The sequence below is a fragment of the Glycine max genome, chromosome 8 (assembly GCF_000004515.6).
Source record: "Glycine max cultivar Williams 82 chromosome 8, Glycine_max_v4.0, whole genome shotgun sequence".
Lineage (NCBI taxonomy): Eukaryota > Viridiplantae > Streptophyta > Magnoliopsida > Fabales > Fabaceae > Glycine > Glycine max.
This window is the reverse complement of record NC_038244.2, coordinates 32,965,614-32,984,827: the sequence shown is the minus strand read 5'-3', so window position 1 is coordinate 32,984,827 and position 19,214 is coordinate 32,965,614. Positions and strand designations below refer to the sequence as shown.

The 19,214-nt window shown below is 34.6% G+C and overlaps 1 protein-coding gene and 1 long non-coding RNA gene across 2 annotated transcripts; both read left to right on the top strand.

Moving 5' to 3' along the window:
* Window positions 1-8,151: 8,151 nt before the first annotated feature.
* Window positions 8,152-12,014, top strand: LOC100777678 (ubiquitin-conjugating enzyme E2-17 kDa). Its single transcript, XM_003531899.5, has 6 exons — window positions 8,152-8,309; window positions 8,564-8,643; window positions 9,513-9,640; window positions 10,243-10,347; window positions 10,424-10,518; window positions 11,763-12,014. Exons 2-6 carry the CDS (start codon window positions 8,574-8,576, stop codon window positions 11,851-11,853), a joined length of 489 nt encoding a protein of 162 aa, XP_003531947.2. The 5' UTR covers window positions 8,152-8,309; window positions 8,564-8,573; the 3' UTR covers window positions 11,854-12,014.
* An 810-nt stretch (window positions 12,015-12,824) lies between these two features.
* On the top strand, window positions 12,825-18,426 carry LOC106799662 (uncharacterized). Its single transcript, XR_001389349.2, has 9 exons — window positions 12,825-15,933; window positions 16,582-16,709; window positions 16,787-16,877; window positions 16,953-17,106; window positions 17,190-17,347; window positions 17,422-17,542; window positions 17,657-17,827; window positions 17,937-17,996; window positions 18,114-18,426. It is a non-coding gene; the product is annotated as an uncharacterized lncRNA (long non-coding RNA).
* Window positions 18,427-19,214: the final 788 nt, after the last annotated feature.

Here is a 19,214-nt window from a genome sequence, read left to right as displayed (position 1 = left end):
AAAAGATTGAAAGATCAAAATAGAAGATAAAGATAATAGATAAGATAAGATAAAAAATTTAAAGATAAGATATGATAAAATATTTAAATTGCGATAAAGATAACTACTTCTAAGAAATTCAAATAAATAAGATCTAAATCTACTAAATCTAAATACTTACTCCTAAAACCCAACAGTAAAAAATAAGGAATAACTACTTCTAAGGAAGACCGACAATGAAAATAAGGACTAAAATCTATATATTAAAATCGCTAAAACCTGACAAGTCTAATTAGCCTAGATATATGGATTCTGGATTTGTCTGTTATCAATACCAGTGAACTAATCAACACTAGCACACATACTAACACAATACTAACAATTAAACATAAAACACGAAAGGATTAAACACACAACAATAGCTAGCTATTATGAACCTTTGGACACTGCTCCCCGGCAACGGCGCCAAATTTGATCAAGGCCGTACCCGAATCAAATAAACATGAAAATGCAGTAACTAGGAAGTGATCCTAGGTCGTTTCCCAACGAGCAGTGACAAGCCAAATGTTCATAATATACTTGCAGTAACAGTAACAGTAACGATGGGGGGGTTGTTTGCTTTTGTAAATTAAACAGCGAATATATGTGAATTAGAAAATATCAGAATTAAAACACGTTGCTTCCCCTTGATTCACAAGCAAGTCTCTTATCCTAGGTTACGAGAGTTTATCCTTTATCAGTTTAACCACTTAATCCAACCCTAAATTAAATTACTAAGCGAAATTCAACATAAGGCATTCATTATGTGATTAAGCATCACATACACCAATTACTCATAAACGATCATTAAGCATGAACGTAAATTAAGCGCAGAGACAATTAATCAAGCACTAAGCATGCATGAATTAAAAGCAACAAATTCAAAGTAATTAGTGAAGAGGAAAAACTAAACAGAATTTAACAGTAATAATAGAACCTTAAAGAGAACTGTGCTTGATCCTCAAGGGAAAACAACGCTGCGGACTTAGCCTTCCATTAATCAAATAGAGAATGAAATTTTATTGATAAAACTAAAAGTCTGAACTGGAATTGAAAAAAAAACGAAAATAAAAGAGAAAGAGAAGAGAGACTAAAACTCAAAACGAAAAATAGAAGAGAGAGAGGAGAGAGAGAGAGAGAGTCTCCCGCGAGGGAGAGAGGGGGGGCCCTAAACTAGAACCTTGGTGCTATTATATAGTTTTTTTCAGCCCCAAAGCTTACAAATATGTTTTAAATCCAAGCCCATAAATAAATTAAATTCAAATCTAGATAAGATAAGATAAGATCTAGATTAAATAATATCTAGATGAGAAATTCAAATCTAGATAAGATAAGATAAGATCTAGATTAAATAATATCTAGATGAGAAATTCAAATCTAGATAAGATAAGATCTAGATTAAATAATATCTAGATGAGATCAAATCTAAATAATATCTAGATAAGATAAAGATAAGATCTAATTTTGTAGAATAAAATAGTCTGCCCTCTTCAAGTCCAAGCTCAATTCTGGATTCAAGCCCAAGCCCAATTCTGGATTCAAGCCCAAGCCCAATTCTGGATTCAAACCCAAGCCCAATTCTGGATTCAAACCCAATGCTTCATTAATTCCTGAAATTAGATTAAAAACATCAAATTAGCTGAATGGGCCCAAATAATAAAACTGCCTAATAAATTTGACAATTAAGACTAATCAGTATTTAAAATGGGGCAAAAAGGGTTAAGAAATAGGAGAAAATGATGGCACATCAGGGGGACTAGTAATCAAGGAGTGGATACATGGGGTGATGGAATATTTCCCATTTAATGGATCTAGCTCCTCTAAATTGAGCAAATGTGTAAAGTGAGTAAGGGTGGATCCACCCTTTTAATTTTTATATTCCATTATTATAATGTTGTTTAGATTTTGCTCACCATGCCTCCTCCAGATGCATGTTTTTTGTCATGTAATGCAGATTTCCACTGGGCGTTTTTCTTGTGTCTTGAAAAACTGTGTCTGTGATTGGGTTTTTGTTCGGTAGGCTTCACTTCTTCAATGTTCCCACTTGCACTAATATTATTCAAAGACCCAAGTAGTAGTAGCATTTTCATTTCCCTCACACACCCAATGGGTAGAGCCATGAGGTGGTTGAAGGGCCCCTACAGCACTGCCTGTGTTCGATGGCTGGCAGAATTACTCTAATCAATGCTGTCCTAACAGCATTGCCTATGTTCAATTTGTCTTTTTTCAGGGCCTCTACAGCACTGATTAATAGGCTAACTGCCATTCAAAGGCAATTTCTTTGGGGTGGTAGCTTTGAAGGGAAGAAGATAGCTTCGGTAGCTTGGAGACAGGTGTCTGCCTCTAGAGATTTGGGAGGTTTGGGGATCAAACACATTAAGGTCCTCAACAATGCTCCCCTAATTAAATGGAAATAGTTGATGTTTCACCAATCAAGGTTTTGACACTACATTTTTTCTTTTGATGTGTGTTATTTGCAAAATTAGGGACCTCATCTCATTGAAGAAAATCCAATAAATGATTAATCATAATGTTTAAGAGCTTTCAAATTTCAGGTTGACATAGTGGAACAGATTCGAACAACTGGACTCTTCAAACACGTCACAAGGTGGTTGGATTCTAAAAGTTCATGTTGTAATACTTTAGCAAACCTTGGTGACAAAGATATGTTACCAGCACTTGCTGCCAGTGTTTGCTGCCAAGCAGCAGATCTTTTGATTGTTTGTGGTAGCCAAAGCATCTGAAGTTGTAGCCTTAGGGAAGCTGAAAACTCTTACTGAGAGTACCATTAGAGAAAGAGCTTTAACAGCACAACATAGTTCCATGATCACTATCTCAAAATTTGAGTATGAGTATCTAACAAATCATGCAGCCTCAGTAGAAGAAATTGCTGATAAAAAGTAGCAGCAGCTGAGGCATGGATTGAAGCACTCAAGGCCAGCGAGAAGGAAATACTGATGGAAACAAAAATAGCTCAAAGACAACTCAAAGAATCAAAATTGGAGCAAGAGCTGGAGGTTTACACCAAAAAGAAGATGCTTTCAAGAAGAGTTAGTAGTAGTGAGGAGCTTGACAATTGGCCAAGAAAACACGAGAAAAGTTCATCCAAGAACTTCATAGTTTAATTGCCAAGAGAAAAGTTAATGATTTTAAGTTTTAATTTGATAATTTATTTATTTTAATTTAATTTTCTAACTTAGACTTATATATCTCAATTGTCTTGCCATTGAAATACTATTAAATTTCATCATTTATTTGATAGAGTCGATCTCATATTTTTTTTGAATAATCCCACTACATATTTGGTTGATTTACCTTTTATTATTTTTTTCCTTTTCTTCCTATTAGTAAAAACTAAAAACAAAGTTGTGTAAAAGAAAGAGGATGAAAGGTGTGGTGCATAAAACCCCAAACTCAAATATCTTTTCCCCCCTTTCCATCATTATTGAAATTGAAATTGTTCTAAACTAGAGTTAAGGTTCAATTTGTAGTATACAACACTTGAGTCCAAAAAAGGCATAACCAACTCATGTAGCAAAGTATTGACCAAGGTCAACACCCACTCGGGTGTACGGCTCCTATAATATTAATATATTTGGATGCAAGTAAATTGGAAGACACACAACCATGAATTGAATCCAGATACACACTACATAGGTGAACAATGAATTATCCTTCAAAAAGCAACTACAAAATATAAAATATACACTACATATTTAAGAAACAACATACACTATCAGCCTTGTTTACTTTGTGAATTGCTTATCGATATCCTTTAGTAGGGGATTTCTTCATTTTCACTAGAACAGTCACAGTTCGGACGAATATATGAACAAGGTTCGAAGATTTTATCAGCTCTTTATCAAAATAGCATGATAATTAAGGCCTAACTTCCCTATTATTCATACTAATCAATTTCTTTTTAATTGTTAGCTTGTGTTTCAAGATAGCATGACATCACAATTGCAATTCTCACCAACAAAATCATCAGCACAACAAAGCATACAAAAATATGAAGGAAATGTATCTTCATCACCTCATACCTCGATCAAGTCGTACCTCAGTATATGCAAGATTACATCTAGCAAGTCCAGCAAAGCGACTGATGACGTAGCAAACAAACCTCGTACCTCGATCAACTGACCACTAAAACCCAATCAAATGTATCTTCTAGCTATAGAGTTCATGGGAAACAAAAGATTAGAAGGATCTTAGATTACTAATTGTATTATACAAGTATTGTGGAGTATCATAGACACAATTCATATGCATATTTTACACTTAGGTGGCACCATCCAGTTTTTAGTTTACAATTACATGAACCCCAAAAAAAGGTGAAGTCCCTTCACTATCTCTTACACAAACTAATAATGATCAATTTGAAGCGACATATGATACACTCACACCCCACACACGCCAAAGACAGTAGCTTTCATGGATGATCTAGCAGTAGCTTTCATGGATGACATTACTGCTATTACTATTCAGCACCAAATGCAGGACACCATAGTTTGGAAAGCTGATCCTAGTGGTTTTTATTTCACTAAGTCAGCATATAGGCTATTGATGACTTTCAATAGACCTGTTCCTGAGAGAAGGATTTTCTAGACTCTTTGGAAGTTAAAAATACCCCCAAGGGCTGGGGTTTTCTCATGGAGGCTGATTAAGGATAGGCTCCCCACTAGGGCCAATCTGCTTAGGAGAAATGTGCCTATTCAGGATACTATGTGTCCTCTTTGTGGGAGTCAACAGGAGGAAGCTGGTCATCTTTTCTTCAACTGCTAAATGACTATGGGTTTGTGGTGGGAATCCATGAGATGGTCTCAGGTCATAGGTGCTCTTTCAGCTGACCCCGCTAGCCATTTTATCCAATTCTATGATGGTTTTGGTGCAGGGAGAAATCATAGTAGATGGTGTGGGTGGTGGATCGCCTTAACTATTACCATTTGGCAGCATAGAAACTTTTTTCTTTTTCAGGGCACCCCTTTTGACCCTTCCAAAGTGATGGATGATGCTTTATTTCTTGCTTGCTCTTGGTTAAAAGCTAGAGAGAAAGGTTTCAATACTTTATTTAACCATTGATCTACCAATCTTTCAGAGTCCTTTGGTTAATTTGTATTGTCTCCTTTTGTGGTGGGGTTTTGTTGGGTTTCTATTTTTGGAAGGTGGCACTTTAGGTGTCTTGTATTTGATCTTTTCAGTACCTCTGGTTCTGTTCTATTTATTAATAATATATATATTTTCTGCCTTCAAAAAAAAAGAAAATTACAAGCATCATTATAATTTTTTTTAAGAACATAATAAAATAAATTAAAATATATAAAAACTAAACTGAAAAAAAAAACACTTATGCGATCTTGGTGTGGTGGAGTTTACTCAGGATATTTTGATTTCCGTGGTGAACCCAAAAAAGCCCTAGTAGGCATCCATGGAGAGCTTTTTGACACCAACGACAACTTCTTGTAGACGAGGTCATGAAACTGTGGGAAGCAAGTCTACTTCGGATTAGCAAAGGAAGAAGCTTGATGGAACCAAGGGAGACAGTGAACTTGATTTGCATAATAGGAAAGGAAAACATTGTTTATGCTCCCTGTGATTTACAAGGGAAGAGAGATTAGTGGGAAGAGCTCCTGCAGCTGAAAACTTCTAATCATGATGGCCTATGGTGTATCTTGGGTGATTTCAACTCTATAAGACACCAACATGAGAGAATGAGCTCATCTCAGACAGTGGGTAATTCCACTATCATATCTGATTTTAATTCCTGGATTCCAGATATGGCTTTAGAGGAGGTTAGGTCTATTGGGAGAAAATTCAGTTGTTGTAGACCTAATGGTAATGTCATGAGCAAATTGGACAAGTTTCTTTTATCTGATGACTGGCTATCTCAATGGCCAGATACTGCCCAATTTGTGTTGGAAAGGGATTTCTATGATCATTGCCCTATCCTTTAGAGGTCTAGAATAATTTATTGGGGGCCTAAAACCTTCAAGATCATGGACTGGTGGCTGAAGGATAAGGGTTTCCAGAATCTGGTGGCTCACAAATGGGGCAATTATCACCCTTGTGGATGGGGAGGTTATGTCCTGAAGCAAAAGCTAAAGTTCATTAAAGTTTGCATAAGGCAATGGAGCTTATCCAATGGTGTTATTAATGCTAGAAAAATCAAGAATTTAAAGAGGGAGTTGAACATTTTGGAGGCAGGTATTAATGATAGAACCTTGTCTCAAGCTGAAGTGGAGCTCAAGAAATACCTTCAGATCAGCTCTGGAATGCAGCTTATGCTTTTGAATCCATGCTGAGACAAAAGGCCAGACTGAAGTGGTTAAAAGAAGGGGACAAAAATTCTAACTATTTTCATAGACTTATTAATCATAGAAGGAGGCACAATGTTATTCAAGGTCTGATCATAGATGGTGTGTGGGTCCATGAGCCTAGCAGTGTTAAAAACTTGTAATGCTATGAAACTTGTAACACTTTTATATGGCGAACAAAACTTGTAACACTACTACTACACAACATCAATCTATGCAATAACTTAGCCATGAAGCAAACAAACTCTGGCATGGCACAAACGACAAAATTCTCGGCAGCTACCTACAAGGATTGATCAGAATCGAACAAGGCCAACACATGACATATTTTTAATCCAATCAAAACACTAATGGAACGCTATGAAACCTTAGAGCTGCAAGGATCGATCAGAACGAAACAAGGCCAAACACTAGGTGTAGCAAACAAATGCTCACCTCCCTCTCTAAAATTTAATTGGATTGAACTTCTCCCAATTCAATTAAATTTATTTCCAACCATACACATCAAATATTCACTTAATGCATGTGAAATTATAAAATTACTCTTAATACAAAAACTAGTCTAGGTGCCTTAAAATACAAGGACTGAAAAATTCTACATTTCTAAGATACCTTATATATATTATGAAGTCCTAAATATAAGACCCCAAAATAATGAAACCTTAATCTAATATGGATAAAGATAAGTGAGTTCATACTTAACTCATGAACCCAAAATCTACCTCATGAGAATCTTAGGGCTTTCTCTTACATCTCTAACTCAATCTTCTCGGAGTCTTCTATCCAATGCCCTTATGAGGTAAGATTACATCAAGTTTCCTGGTAACATGATAACTAAAATAAAAAATTTAATTACACAAACTATAAGACACAAGCAACTAAAAGAAAAGAGTTAACTTAATAAATTAACCAAAACCAAAAAAATATACTGAAACAAAAAGAGTGCATAAATAAGAGATTTGTCTAGTAACATAATCTCTATTGCCCAACAGAGGAACAACAACATATTCACCCAATACTTGTTCCACTGCAAATCCAACAAGTGTGAATCAAGAGAGGACTTGAAGTAAGTGATATCCAAGGCATAATACTGCAATAGCAGATGAATGGAATTCAGAAATTTGAAAAAAATGGGGACTGACGCGAGTTTTGGTGCCTTAGACTGGAAGGGCAAAGGCGTCCATGATGATAGGTGCAATTCTGTCACTACTGTCATTTTACCAAAATTAAGAAATAAACATAAAATTCATATTTTCCATTGTTAATTTCTTACACACAGTGTACAAGGTTTTCAATATTGGTTGGTGACCGTGATTTAGGATGCAATCTCAGTTTTTTAACAGTATTGGAACCATATCAGCCGTATTTATCCACAATTTACCATGATATTAACAAATTCAACGAAACCCACAACAAAACCACCGCAACCAATATTTAAAACTTGACCGTGTATACCATATTAAATAGGAATGTACAAAGAATACCAATCATATGACACAATTTAATATTTTTAAAAAATAAAAAATATAACTAAACAATATAAAAAGATAATATCTAAATCTTCAATCATATTTGATTTCTCTAGACCCATTCATATCAAGCGCGGGTGCGGAAATTGTGACGCCAGCGACGGTGAAGAGAAAGTGGACAAAATCCTCGATGGTGGACAAAATCCACTATGTTCCTCTTTTCAGATTAGTAGCAGTGTAGCACAATTATGAACGCTTTTTTACCCTATCATTGCCTTAAAGCTTTTTCTTAAAAAATTATATCAAGTAGAAATTAATATAAAAAGCCACGTAGGCGATTTTCAAGTGGTTGTCGGTTACTGTGCGGTTCTCTAAATTATCGGGACTCTTTTCAGCTCTAAATTGCTTCCCCTTGCACGCACGCGTCCACTGCCTCTACTATTTTCCTCCTTCAAATTTCACCACCGAACGAACCAACACACGCTCAAACCCCAAACCCTAACACAAGGTCGGTGAATCAAATTCAATCCTCTCTTTCTCTCACTCCTCTTCGCTTCTTATTGAAAGTCATGCCTATCCCATTATCAATTTTCATTAAAAGAAAATTATACTTCGTATGCCGTATGATATATATCCAATACATATTGCATGTAATTGTTATAATGCTGATAAATAATAATATCTCTGAGTGCATAGATACTTAAATGTTGGTGTATATATAAGTGTTTTTGTATGAATAAATAATTGTGAATGTGTGAACAGCCTTGATCAGATGGCATCCAAACGAATCAACAAGGAATTGAAGGACCTGCAGAAAGATCCTCCTACGTCATGCAGTGCTGGTATGTTTCTTTGTTCATTTTTGGCTTTTTGTTCCTGTCCTTCAATTACGCAATTAATAATTTTACGTTGTATGATTCAAAATGTAGTTTTTTTTATTGAAAATGTTATTTCTGACCAAATGAATAGACCAAGGTTTTAAATTACAATTTGAACTATCACATCTGGACCTCTGGTTGTGATTTTGTTATTATCAGCAATTGTGATTGCGGTGGGCCCAAAAACCTTGACATTGTTGTTGAAATCATGGTCACTCACTGCACCAAGGTCTTAAAAAAAGGTCTTCTCAGCTGTAATTTCGACAACAAGATCAGGGTTTTTGGGTGTTAACCGTCATAATTGCAATTGTATCGGCTGTATTTGTTTGCAATTTCAAGTAATATCAAGGAATATAAGGAAACTGCGACCGCAATTTAAACCCCGAATAATACAATGTTGGTTGGTATTGTGTTGTGATGGACTTAGTTACATCCTTTAATTTTATTTTAACTTTAAAATCTTTTGAATGTTTGGCAAACTTTTTTTTTAATTACTTTGTTGTGGCTGTATGTTTATGTTGGTGTGTTTGTGTGGAATGAATTATTTTAATATTTAACTACTATGAAACAACTGTTTGTTGCTAGTTATCACAATAACTCGTTCAAGACTATAGGATATGCCGAACAATAGTGTGTGGGTACCTAGACTCTTGCTGTTTAGGAAAATAAAAAATTTGGAAATTTAGAGGTGGGGTGAACGTGTAGTTGATTTTTATTTTAGTTTTTCGGTGAAAATAATAAAATGATGTCATTCGTTTGCTTAAAACCTGTTTGAACCATCGAACTGTTCTCTGTTCAATCAGTGCATGAATAATTGATTTTTTTATATTCAGGCCCAGTGGCTGATGACATGTTCCATTGGCAAGCTACAATTATGGGTCCTGCAGATAGTCCATTTGCTGGAGGTGTATTTCTTGTGTCAATTCACTTTCCTCCTGATTATCCTTTCAAACCACCCAAGGTAAAATGAAAACTCTTACTTTATTCAAACTTATGCACTGTCTAATTATATCTATGGACACTCTTTATGGGACAGCTTTCTTTTGTGTTAACTATGATATTTTTTTGTACCAGTATCTTTACAGAATTCTTTTATTAGATTTTTTGCATTGAAGTGTTGTAAATTTCACTTTAAGCTGCTGCATAAGACAATGGGAATCTATTGATAGATGGGGGATTTAGTAAATCGAAGCTTGTTTTGTTAAATGACTAATGGTGTATTGAAATTAATAAAGAACTCCTTAAAGTCAATGCATTCTCAACTTTAGTGGATTGAACAATTTATTGTGAACTTGTCATGTTATATCTTTTTTCTATGTTTAGAATCATTTTCAGTTATCACAACTTGAACCTAAGATTACTGTGCATACAAACGGCTTGTTGGTGAGTGGAGAATATTCAAGGACTATAGAGATAAATAACTTCTACAAGAACTTGTTTGCTCCAATGTTATTTTCAAGTTGCTTGATTTTAAGAACCAACATAAGCAATTGCACTGGAGTTTGCTCATAAATTACACGTTGTGGGAATGCTTTGTATGACATTTATTATCATTTTGTTAAGGTTTCATTCTGCACAAAGGTTTTTCACCCTAACATCAACAGTAATGGAAGTATCTGCCTTGACATCCTCAAAGAGCAATGGAGCCCTGCCCTCACAATATCTAAGGTAATCTGATGATGATTATTATTTTTATTTTTAAATTTTTCTTGTAATGGATACTTAAAATGTTAAAACTTTGTAGGTCCTCCTGTCTATATGCTCTCTGCTGACAGATCCCAACCCAGATGATCCTCTGGTGCCCGAGATTGCTCACATGTATAAGACTGACAGAGCCAAGTATGAGGCCACTGCTCGATCATGGACTCAAAAATATTCCATGGGCTAAAGTCAATAGTTGACCTGCAATATACTTTTGCTTATTATTCTCTACCGTAGTAGCAAATAAATAGTGTTGAATTGGTTTAAACAAATATGATACTGTACTCTTGCGTTATGCATAGCCTTTTTGAACTTAAATATTGGAAAAACAAGATGGTTCTATATAAAGTTTATTAGTTTATGGATGGACGTCACTAAATATTTTGCATTTAAATGCATATGGTTTTCTCTATATTTGTGAACCTTCTATTTCACAATTCTTTTATATGGCAAATTATACTGAGATTTTGTCAGATTATACAAAATATTCCTACTTGTTTAATCTCTACACAATTTTTTTAACTATTTAAAAAACATTACAATGACATTCCTTTATATGTTATACACACCCTCCAAGTTTAAAAAACATTACACCTCTTATTCTTATAAGGGAGGTCATTATTATAAGATAAAAAGAAAAGTAATATATTTTCTACAAAAATTTCAGTAGGTACAAAAATTTCAGTAGGTGTCATTGTAATTTACTCCTTTTAAATGTTCCGGAAAATCTGAAAAGTTAACCCCATCTATGTCTAGCTTTTTGGTCCAGCATCTTGAAGCTCTTTTCCGACCATTATTGGTTTCAGTCTGTGATTTGAGTGTAGGAGTATATTATAAGAAGTATTTAGGACTCTGGCACGTTACACCAAAAAGACACAAGATTTTGTCGTGTAGTATTAGGCAATGATAGAATAAACTAATATTATAGATTAGTGAGTTATGTGATGCGTGGTTTGTTCGTGTGAGCGGTGGTATTTTTAAAAATAGGCTTAATTAAAAATTTGATTCTCTTAGCTCATGAAATTTGATTTTCTGTAATTTAATTTACTAATTCAATTTTTTATTTTACTTTTTTTTGCACTCCGATAATTTTAGTCCTAACCCTTAATTTAAAACTGCTAATTATTTATGTTGAACAATGAACATCACATGTGGTGTTTTTATTAAAAGTTGATTAGTTCCCCTGTAAATCACTTTACCTTGTTTATGAGTTTTCATTTAACGACGAAAAGAAAAAAAAAAGGCAGTTCTAGTCAGACTATGATGTATTTCCGCTTCCAGTTGCTGGAACTGTAGTGAACTTCTGCATATTTGCTTATTTTCATAGGACTACGGCTGAAACCATTGGGAAACCTTATGATTGCATTTATGTTGGTCTGCAGGAGCAAGCCCGTAAAGAGAAAGAAGATCCTGAAAGGATGCTTGAGGAGAACCGAAGGAAGGTTGAAGAAGCTCAGAGAACGGAAGCTTTAGAGAAAAAAGAAGGAAGGAAGAAAGATATGAAGAGATGCAAAGACAGAAGCAAGAAGCCATGCGAAGGAAGAAATAGGAGGAGGAGCAAGAACGTCTAATCCAAATAAAGTTGTTGGGTAAAAACAAAACTTCCAATAAAGGACTACAGTGTTCAACTTAAATAATTAATAGTTAATCACTAAATTTAGGATTGGGGATTAAAATAAAGATTGCAAAAAAAATATGAAAAACTTATGAATTAACATGGGAATCAAATTCGTGAATGGGAATAAATAGAAAATCAAATTTATAATTAACCCTAAAAAATATATATGTTGAATGCGTTTAGGGGGACTAGTTCACAAGACTCTGGTTTAAACAAGTTTAAAATATTGTAGACCAAAATAATTATAATTTGGGTTAGACATGAAGAATTTGATTTATAACAAATAAAATAAAACAATCAAGACATAATAATGAAAATAAAATAGTAATACAATTATATTGCTTTTGATTGAAAAGTAGTAATAAAAAATTATCACATTTAAATATTTAAAATTCATTTTAAAGAATAATATTGACAATTTGATTGAAAAATGAAGTATTTAATTTAATACTTTTGCTGTATAAAATATGAGAATATATATAACGAGTTATGAGTTTAAATTTTTTTTTTCTACTCAGAGGAGTTGAACATAATATTAGAGAATTTACGACTCATATACATTATCTAATCAATATAAATTAGCTCAATTGATTAAATAATGATTAAATAATATATATGAGTCATAAATTCTCTAATATTATGTTTAATTCATGTAGAAAAAAAAAATTAAAATTATAACTCATTATTTATATATATATATATATATATATATATATAAATAAATAAATGATAAAATTATTAATTTTTATAACAATTACTTTAATTTATCTTATCCAATAACGAGGTCGCGTAAATTATTTTATGTCTTGAAACCTCTCACCTCCGATCCCTCTAATTCTCACCCAAACTGTAGTCCCATTCTTCCGCAGGTGAATTGTTCCCTTTCCTTTTGCTCCTTTCCACATGTGCTGAACTTATTTCCATAAATCATAATTCCACGCTTCCACCTACATCTTCAGCAACCAATTATTTTATTTGCTGAACTTTTCTTTTGTTTCCTTTTCTTCACTACCCAACCTTTCATAAGGGATTAATGCCAAACAATAAACAACGTTTTAACATATGCGTAAGTGAATCAGAATGGAAGAGGCAACGGAGCAAGTACAAACCAGAGAACGTGGTGTAACAAAACGTGTGTTTATATTTTTCATTATTTTTTATTTAATTAAAACATTATTATATGAGGTGTCAAATAGAGGGATGTAATTGATTGTGAGTGTAAAATATAAATCTGTGTATAATACTTTCGGTTTTAACTTTAATTTTAGTTTTGAAATTTTAGAAACTCTCATAAGCAAATATTGTTCTAGAAATGCCTCTAGCCTTTCATCCCCAACAAGAACGGGAGGAATATGAAATGATTTGATAGAAAATACAAAAAAAAAAAAAAAACAAATTTAACCCATAAATAAATAAATAAATATGGCAACAATTCTTTTTAAGAACAAGATTGCAACAACATAGACCTATACAGTCACATTGAAGCGAGCCAAAAGGTCCTAGACTGACAACTCCACCATTAATCTCTACCACACATAGAACCTCCGATCTCTTTTTATCAGCCCCACATTCTGCCAAGTCTTGGAGACACTCACTGAGAGTTTGCAGCACTGCTGAGTCCTTCACAACCAAACCCTCTCTCTCTACAGTCAAGTGTGACGACATAGCCTCCTCCCACGTACATTGACTTGCACAACATCTTCGAGGGGGCTCTAACACCTTCCTTGTCAACCAACAGATTTGACGCCGTCACGGTAGGGGACACGTTGATGATGTGGTGGGAGGAAAAGAGGGGAATGTGGGGGTTGCGGAGGAGGGAGAGTTGGTAGAGCTTGTTGAAGATGAATCAGGAATCAGAGTTGGAAGGGAAGTTGATTGATAAGTATCATATTTCAGTTATTTTTGGATTAAAATGTTAGCACTTATCTTTCGATTGTAATAGTCTATATAAAGTCTTATAAATAGGAATGCCTGTGAGATTCCTATTATGCCCATCCTTTACATGTTGACACGTGGCACATTTGTTGGTTTTTTGGGCATTTTTCCGTGAGACTTCCCCCTCTATTGGTTGCTCCACGTGCCTTCTTCTCTAGCCTTTTCTCGTTATGTCTTCACCAAATTGAAACCTGCTTCCTCCGTTTGCATCATGTCCTCACTGACTTCTACCTGCTTCCTTCGTTTGCTTTCTTTCTTCTTCATTTTTGCATGTGCTCCGTCTCTTCCAGCTTTACTTCCAGTTTTTGTTGTTTCTTGTTGATTTTCCAGTTGATGAGGTTTTCCATTTTATGTTTGCCACACGAGGTTTTCCTTTTGTTTCCTCCATTTTGCTTAAAGTTTTCTTGCTACTTAAGTTTCCCATTTTGTGTTTCATTACTCTTCTCATGCATTTTATTCAGAGTTTTCCACTTTTTTTTCTTCATATTGATTTCTTCAGGCACGCACGAGTTTTTGTTTCATGCATGCTTACTGTGTCTCACAAGGAATGTTGTTTCAGTTTGGTGACCTGGAATATTGTTTCATTTTGTGCATGTTTGGTTGCTTGTGGATTTTTTCCTGTTGTTGTTCATTTGTTGTTCACAAACATCAAAGTTTTTTTTGCTCTGTTTGTGGTTTTCATCACATGAGTTTTTGTTTCATGCATGTTTACTATGTCTCACAAGGAATGTTGTTTCATTTTGGTGACCTGGAATATTGTTTCATTTTGTGCATGTTTGGTTGCTTATGGATTTTTTTCCTTTTGTTGTTCACAAACATCAACGTTTTTTGCTTTGTTTGTGGTTTTTCCTCACACGAGTTTTTGTTTCATGCATGCTTACTTTGTCTCACAAGGAATGTTGTTTCATTTTGGTGAACTGGAATATTGTTTCATTTTGTGCATGTTTGGTTGCTTATGAATTTTTTTCCTGTTGTTGTTCATAAACATCAACGTTTTTTGCTTTGTTTGTGGCAATTTTGTTAGTTTTTTGTTTTGTTTTTGGCCCTGCTGTTGTTCAGTGTTTGACAGAAGAATATACAAGGTAAGCTATAATGACCATGCCTGAAATGTTTTCTAATATTTATGCATGTTTGGTTGTTAACTATTTTTTTACCTCCCTCGCTTGCCTAATGTTATTTGGTGTATGTGTCGGTTGTCATTTAGGCGAGCCAAAAGCTGATGCACGAAGAAGCATCCATAAGGCAAGTTTGTTTCTTTCTGTTCTATTTTTTTCATGCTTCTTTCTAGTGACTAATTTTTTCCATACATGATTTTTGTGATGTTGTTCAGTGTTTGACAGAAGAATATACGAGGTAAGCTATAATGACCATGCCTCAAATGTTTTATGATATTTATGCATGTTTGGTTGTTAATTATTTTTCCCTCCCTGGCTTGCCTAATGTTATTTGGTGTATGTGTTGGTTGTCATTTAGACAGGGCCAAAGAAATTGCAAAATAGGTAAGGTGTTATTCCCAGGCTTAAATTTTGCCTCAGATTTGTGCATGTTTGGTTACTGACTAGTTTTTTGCACTCCTGCTTTGTATGATGTTATTCAACATACCTGAAATGTTTTGTGCCTCATAGATACCATATATTGTTCTTTCTTTTCGGTGTTGGTGTTGGTTGTCATTTAGCTAGGACCAAAAAAAGGCAGAATCAGCTCAGCAAAACTGTTCTTTGTAGCTCAATGATCTCATTTATTGTTTCGATTATCATTGTTGTTTTCCAAAATCAACATTGTGTTTGTTGTTGTTGTCATATTATGTAATTGTTCTATGATTCCAGTGTTGTGTTGTTGTTCAAGTTTTGTGCAGTCTAATGGCGCATATTCCTGACAAGATCAAGACCATTGATGGATCAAAAGAAACTCTTAGACTTGCCGTGAGGATAACTGATCTTTGGTTTGTTGGGGTGGCAGACAAGTTGGAACAAGCTGAGATGGTTATGGTTGACTCCAATGTATGCTTTCATTTTGTGTTTTTTTTATTTTTCATTTGTCTACCTTTGTACCTGTTAGTTGTATATTTTGCCCATGCTTAGGGTGATGAAATCCATGCTATTTGTAAGCAAGACCAGTTAAATACTTGGAAAATAGACTTGAAGGAAAATTGTACTTATGCCATGCATAATTTTAGGGTCATCAAGAATGATGGCCAATACAAAGTTTGTGATCACACATATAAATTGGCGTTTACTAGAGTTACCATTGTTAGGCAGTGTGAATTGGATGGTTTCCCTTTAAAAAGATACAAATTTGTAGAATTTAGCAATGTCATTGATGGCCAGTTTGAACCTGGTCTATTGGTTGGTGAGTCCAGCTAGATTTTCACGACTGATTTTGGAACCAACATTAGGCTTTTTGAAATACCATTTTTTAATTTTCCTCCTTTTTTTAGACATCATTGGTGTGGTTGATGAGGTTGTCTTTCACCATGTTTCATCAAGGAGTAGAAGGGTTGTTTTTAAACTTAGGGACTTGAGGTGAATGTCCAATATGTTCTATACCTTATTCATGTTTATGCTAGTTTTATTTGCCTGCTTTGTGAAGTTATGTGCATGATTGTATTATTGTTAACTGATGTTGATATCATCATTTGCTTCCAACAGTGACCAATTGTTGTCTTGCATTATATGGGACAATTATTGCCTTCAATTCTTGGAATACTTAGATGAGCATGAGAGTGAAAGCCCTATTATTGTGTTGTTGACCAATGCGAGAATTAAGGAAGGCCAGGGTATACTGTCGTATAAAGTTTGTTGGTTCTTCTATTTATCATATGCCATCTGATGCTTCTGTTTCTGACTAATGCAGGATCCTATCCACCATCAGTTGGCAATTCTTTGAAGGCTTCGAAGTTAGCTATTAATGAACTGGTAGTCCAAATCCAAGAATTCAATCAGAGGTATTTTCCTCATGTCGTACTTAACATATGTTGACTGTATTTTTCTTGGCTTTGGTATTGATTCTATATGTGTAGGCTTTCAAAATTGGGCATTGAGGTCCGATCGGTTTTGACACATCGTGGCCAAGGGAGCTCTCAACTTTCAGGTTCTACCCAATTATCATCAAAGGAAACATATATTTCAAAGTCTGAGGCAAAGACCATTTCTGAGATAAACAACATTTGTGAAGTAATTAACTTATTTATGTTTTGGCTATTTATTCAATCCTTGACCACCTACTGCAAAATGTGATGTCTATGTTATTTTCCCAGGAATTTGTTTGTGTTACTGTTGACACAATCACGAGGATTGTTATGGACAATCATTCATGGTGTTATGCAGCTTGCATTCAATGCCACAAGAAAACTGATATACACACAGAATCGTTCACATGTGCATGTGGCAAACATAATGATTGAGTTGTGATTAGGTCATTGTAACCCTTTTCCAATTTTTGTTCCCTTGATTTATGCATCATTTTAACACTATTGTATATGTTTCCAGGTATAGAGTTGAGGTGATGGTCAATCACAAAGACAAAAGCACAAGATTCCTGCTCTAAGACCGTGAATGCACTGAATTGATTGGACAATCAGCTAATGAAGTCAATTGTCTCAAAATAACAGTAGGTCCCTGCATTATCAAACATGACTTTTGAATGTTCAAATTATCTTTTATTTCTATGCTATCTGGTATCATCACAACTGTTTGATGCACAAATTTATTATCTTTGTTCAAGGATGATGATATGGATTTAAATGCATCACCCAAAGCACTTGATAAGTTGTTGGGTAATGTGCTTGCCTTTAAAATCAAGGTCCAACCAAAGTATAAAAATTCAGCTGTTCTGAAATGCTCAAGTTACTTAAGTTTGATCAACAATGTGCTCGACATGTTGCCTGATGCTGAGGTGTTGTTTCATGAAGTTTATTTCAGTGATTATTGTCATATCTACATGTTACGCATATGCTCATTTGTTTTGCATGGATTGTGTTGGTGTCAATGAATGTCTCATGCAGGCATGTTCAAAGATCAATGTTACAATGCTTGACTCCAATAATCCTGCCCAACATGAATATGTAAGTTAAAAAATGTGCCTCAGTTTGCAATGTCATCTTTGTTTTCTGTATCTCATTTTAAAACTGCACCAACTTCAAGTTTGAAATAAGCTTATTATTGTTGTCTGTTGTATGCAGCAATCCATTTCTATAACAGCAGATCATGATCCACTTATTGGACTCCCCTTAACACCAACAAAGTGACAACCATCTCCTGAATGTGATGATGAAGCAAGAAGCTCACAGATTTTACTTGCTCAACTATCGTCTAACAAATTAGGAAAACATGAGCAAGTTGAATAGATTTGGTTGCTTAGAAGTAGTTCAGGCTTTTTTTTTATTTTGGTTGTTATTTGGAAGTTGTAATTGAAGTCTCCTCTTTGGCTTATTGATGTTCTGCCCCTAGGAACACTACTTGTTTGTGTGGGTGCGAAATCTACCGGCAAGTGCACCGGATCGTCAAGTAAATACAGTTGTTTGTAAAAAGCGTCATTCAAAATACCGTTGTTTGTAAAAAGAATTAAGTATAATGAATTGAAAACAAAGATATATTCTATTGTAATCAAAGAAATAGTAAACATGAACAATTGAGTGTGAAAACAAATAAGTAAAAGTGTTGGGTCCTTCCACCGGGATACTTGATGCAATTAGGATTTTTCTCTATTTGAAATTATTCTTGTGTTCTATGCTGAGGACAAACATACCAACACCGATATCTCGTGAGTTTGGAATAATTTAAACTAAGCTTCGTTTGCAGATGTCTCTTGTTGAACTTAGCCTAATTTAAACAGCATTATAAGCACAACATAATATGTTGGATCGAGTGGCCTCAGAATAATTAAGAAGATGGGGGGTTGAATTAATTATTACAAGACCTTTACTAATTAAAAATTTACTCTTCTTAGGCTTTTACTATGTTGTTAAGAGAATAAAAAATAGAAAAGAAACTTAACCAAAAGTAAAAGCGGTAATTAAAGTGCACAGCGGAAATTAAAAGAGTAGGGAAGAAGAAGACAAATACACAAGAGTTTTTATACTGGTTCAGCAACAACCCATGCCTACATCCAGTCCCCAATCGACCTATGGTCCTTGAGATTTCTTTTCAACCTTGTAAAGTCCTTTACAAGCAAAGATTCACAAGGGATGTACCCTCCCTTGTTCTCTTTGAACAACCTAGTGGATGTACTCTCCACTAGAACTGATCCACAAGAGATGTACCCTCTCTTGTTCTCAGTCAAC

What these genes read in the sequence shown, in the direction of transcription:
- LOC100777678 (XM_003531899.5), top strand. Translation starts at nt 8,574, where the DNA reads ATGGCATCCAAACGAATCAACAAGGAATTGAAGGACCTGCAGAAAGAT. An exon ending in ATCCTTTCAAACCACCCAAG is followed by an intron (nt 9,641 to 10,242) that starts GTAAAATGAAAA and finishes CATTTTGTTAAG; the next exon opens with GTTTCATTCTGCACAAAGGT. An exon ending in CTGCCCTCACAATATCTAAG is followed by an intron (nt 10,348 to 10,423) that starts GTAATCTGATGA and finishes AAAACTTTGTAG; the next exon opens with GTCCTCCTGTCTATATGCTC.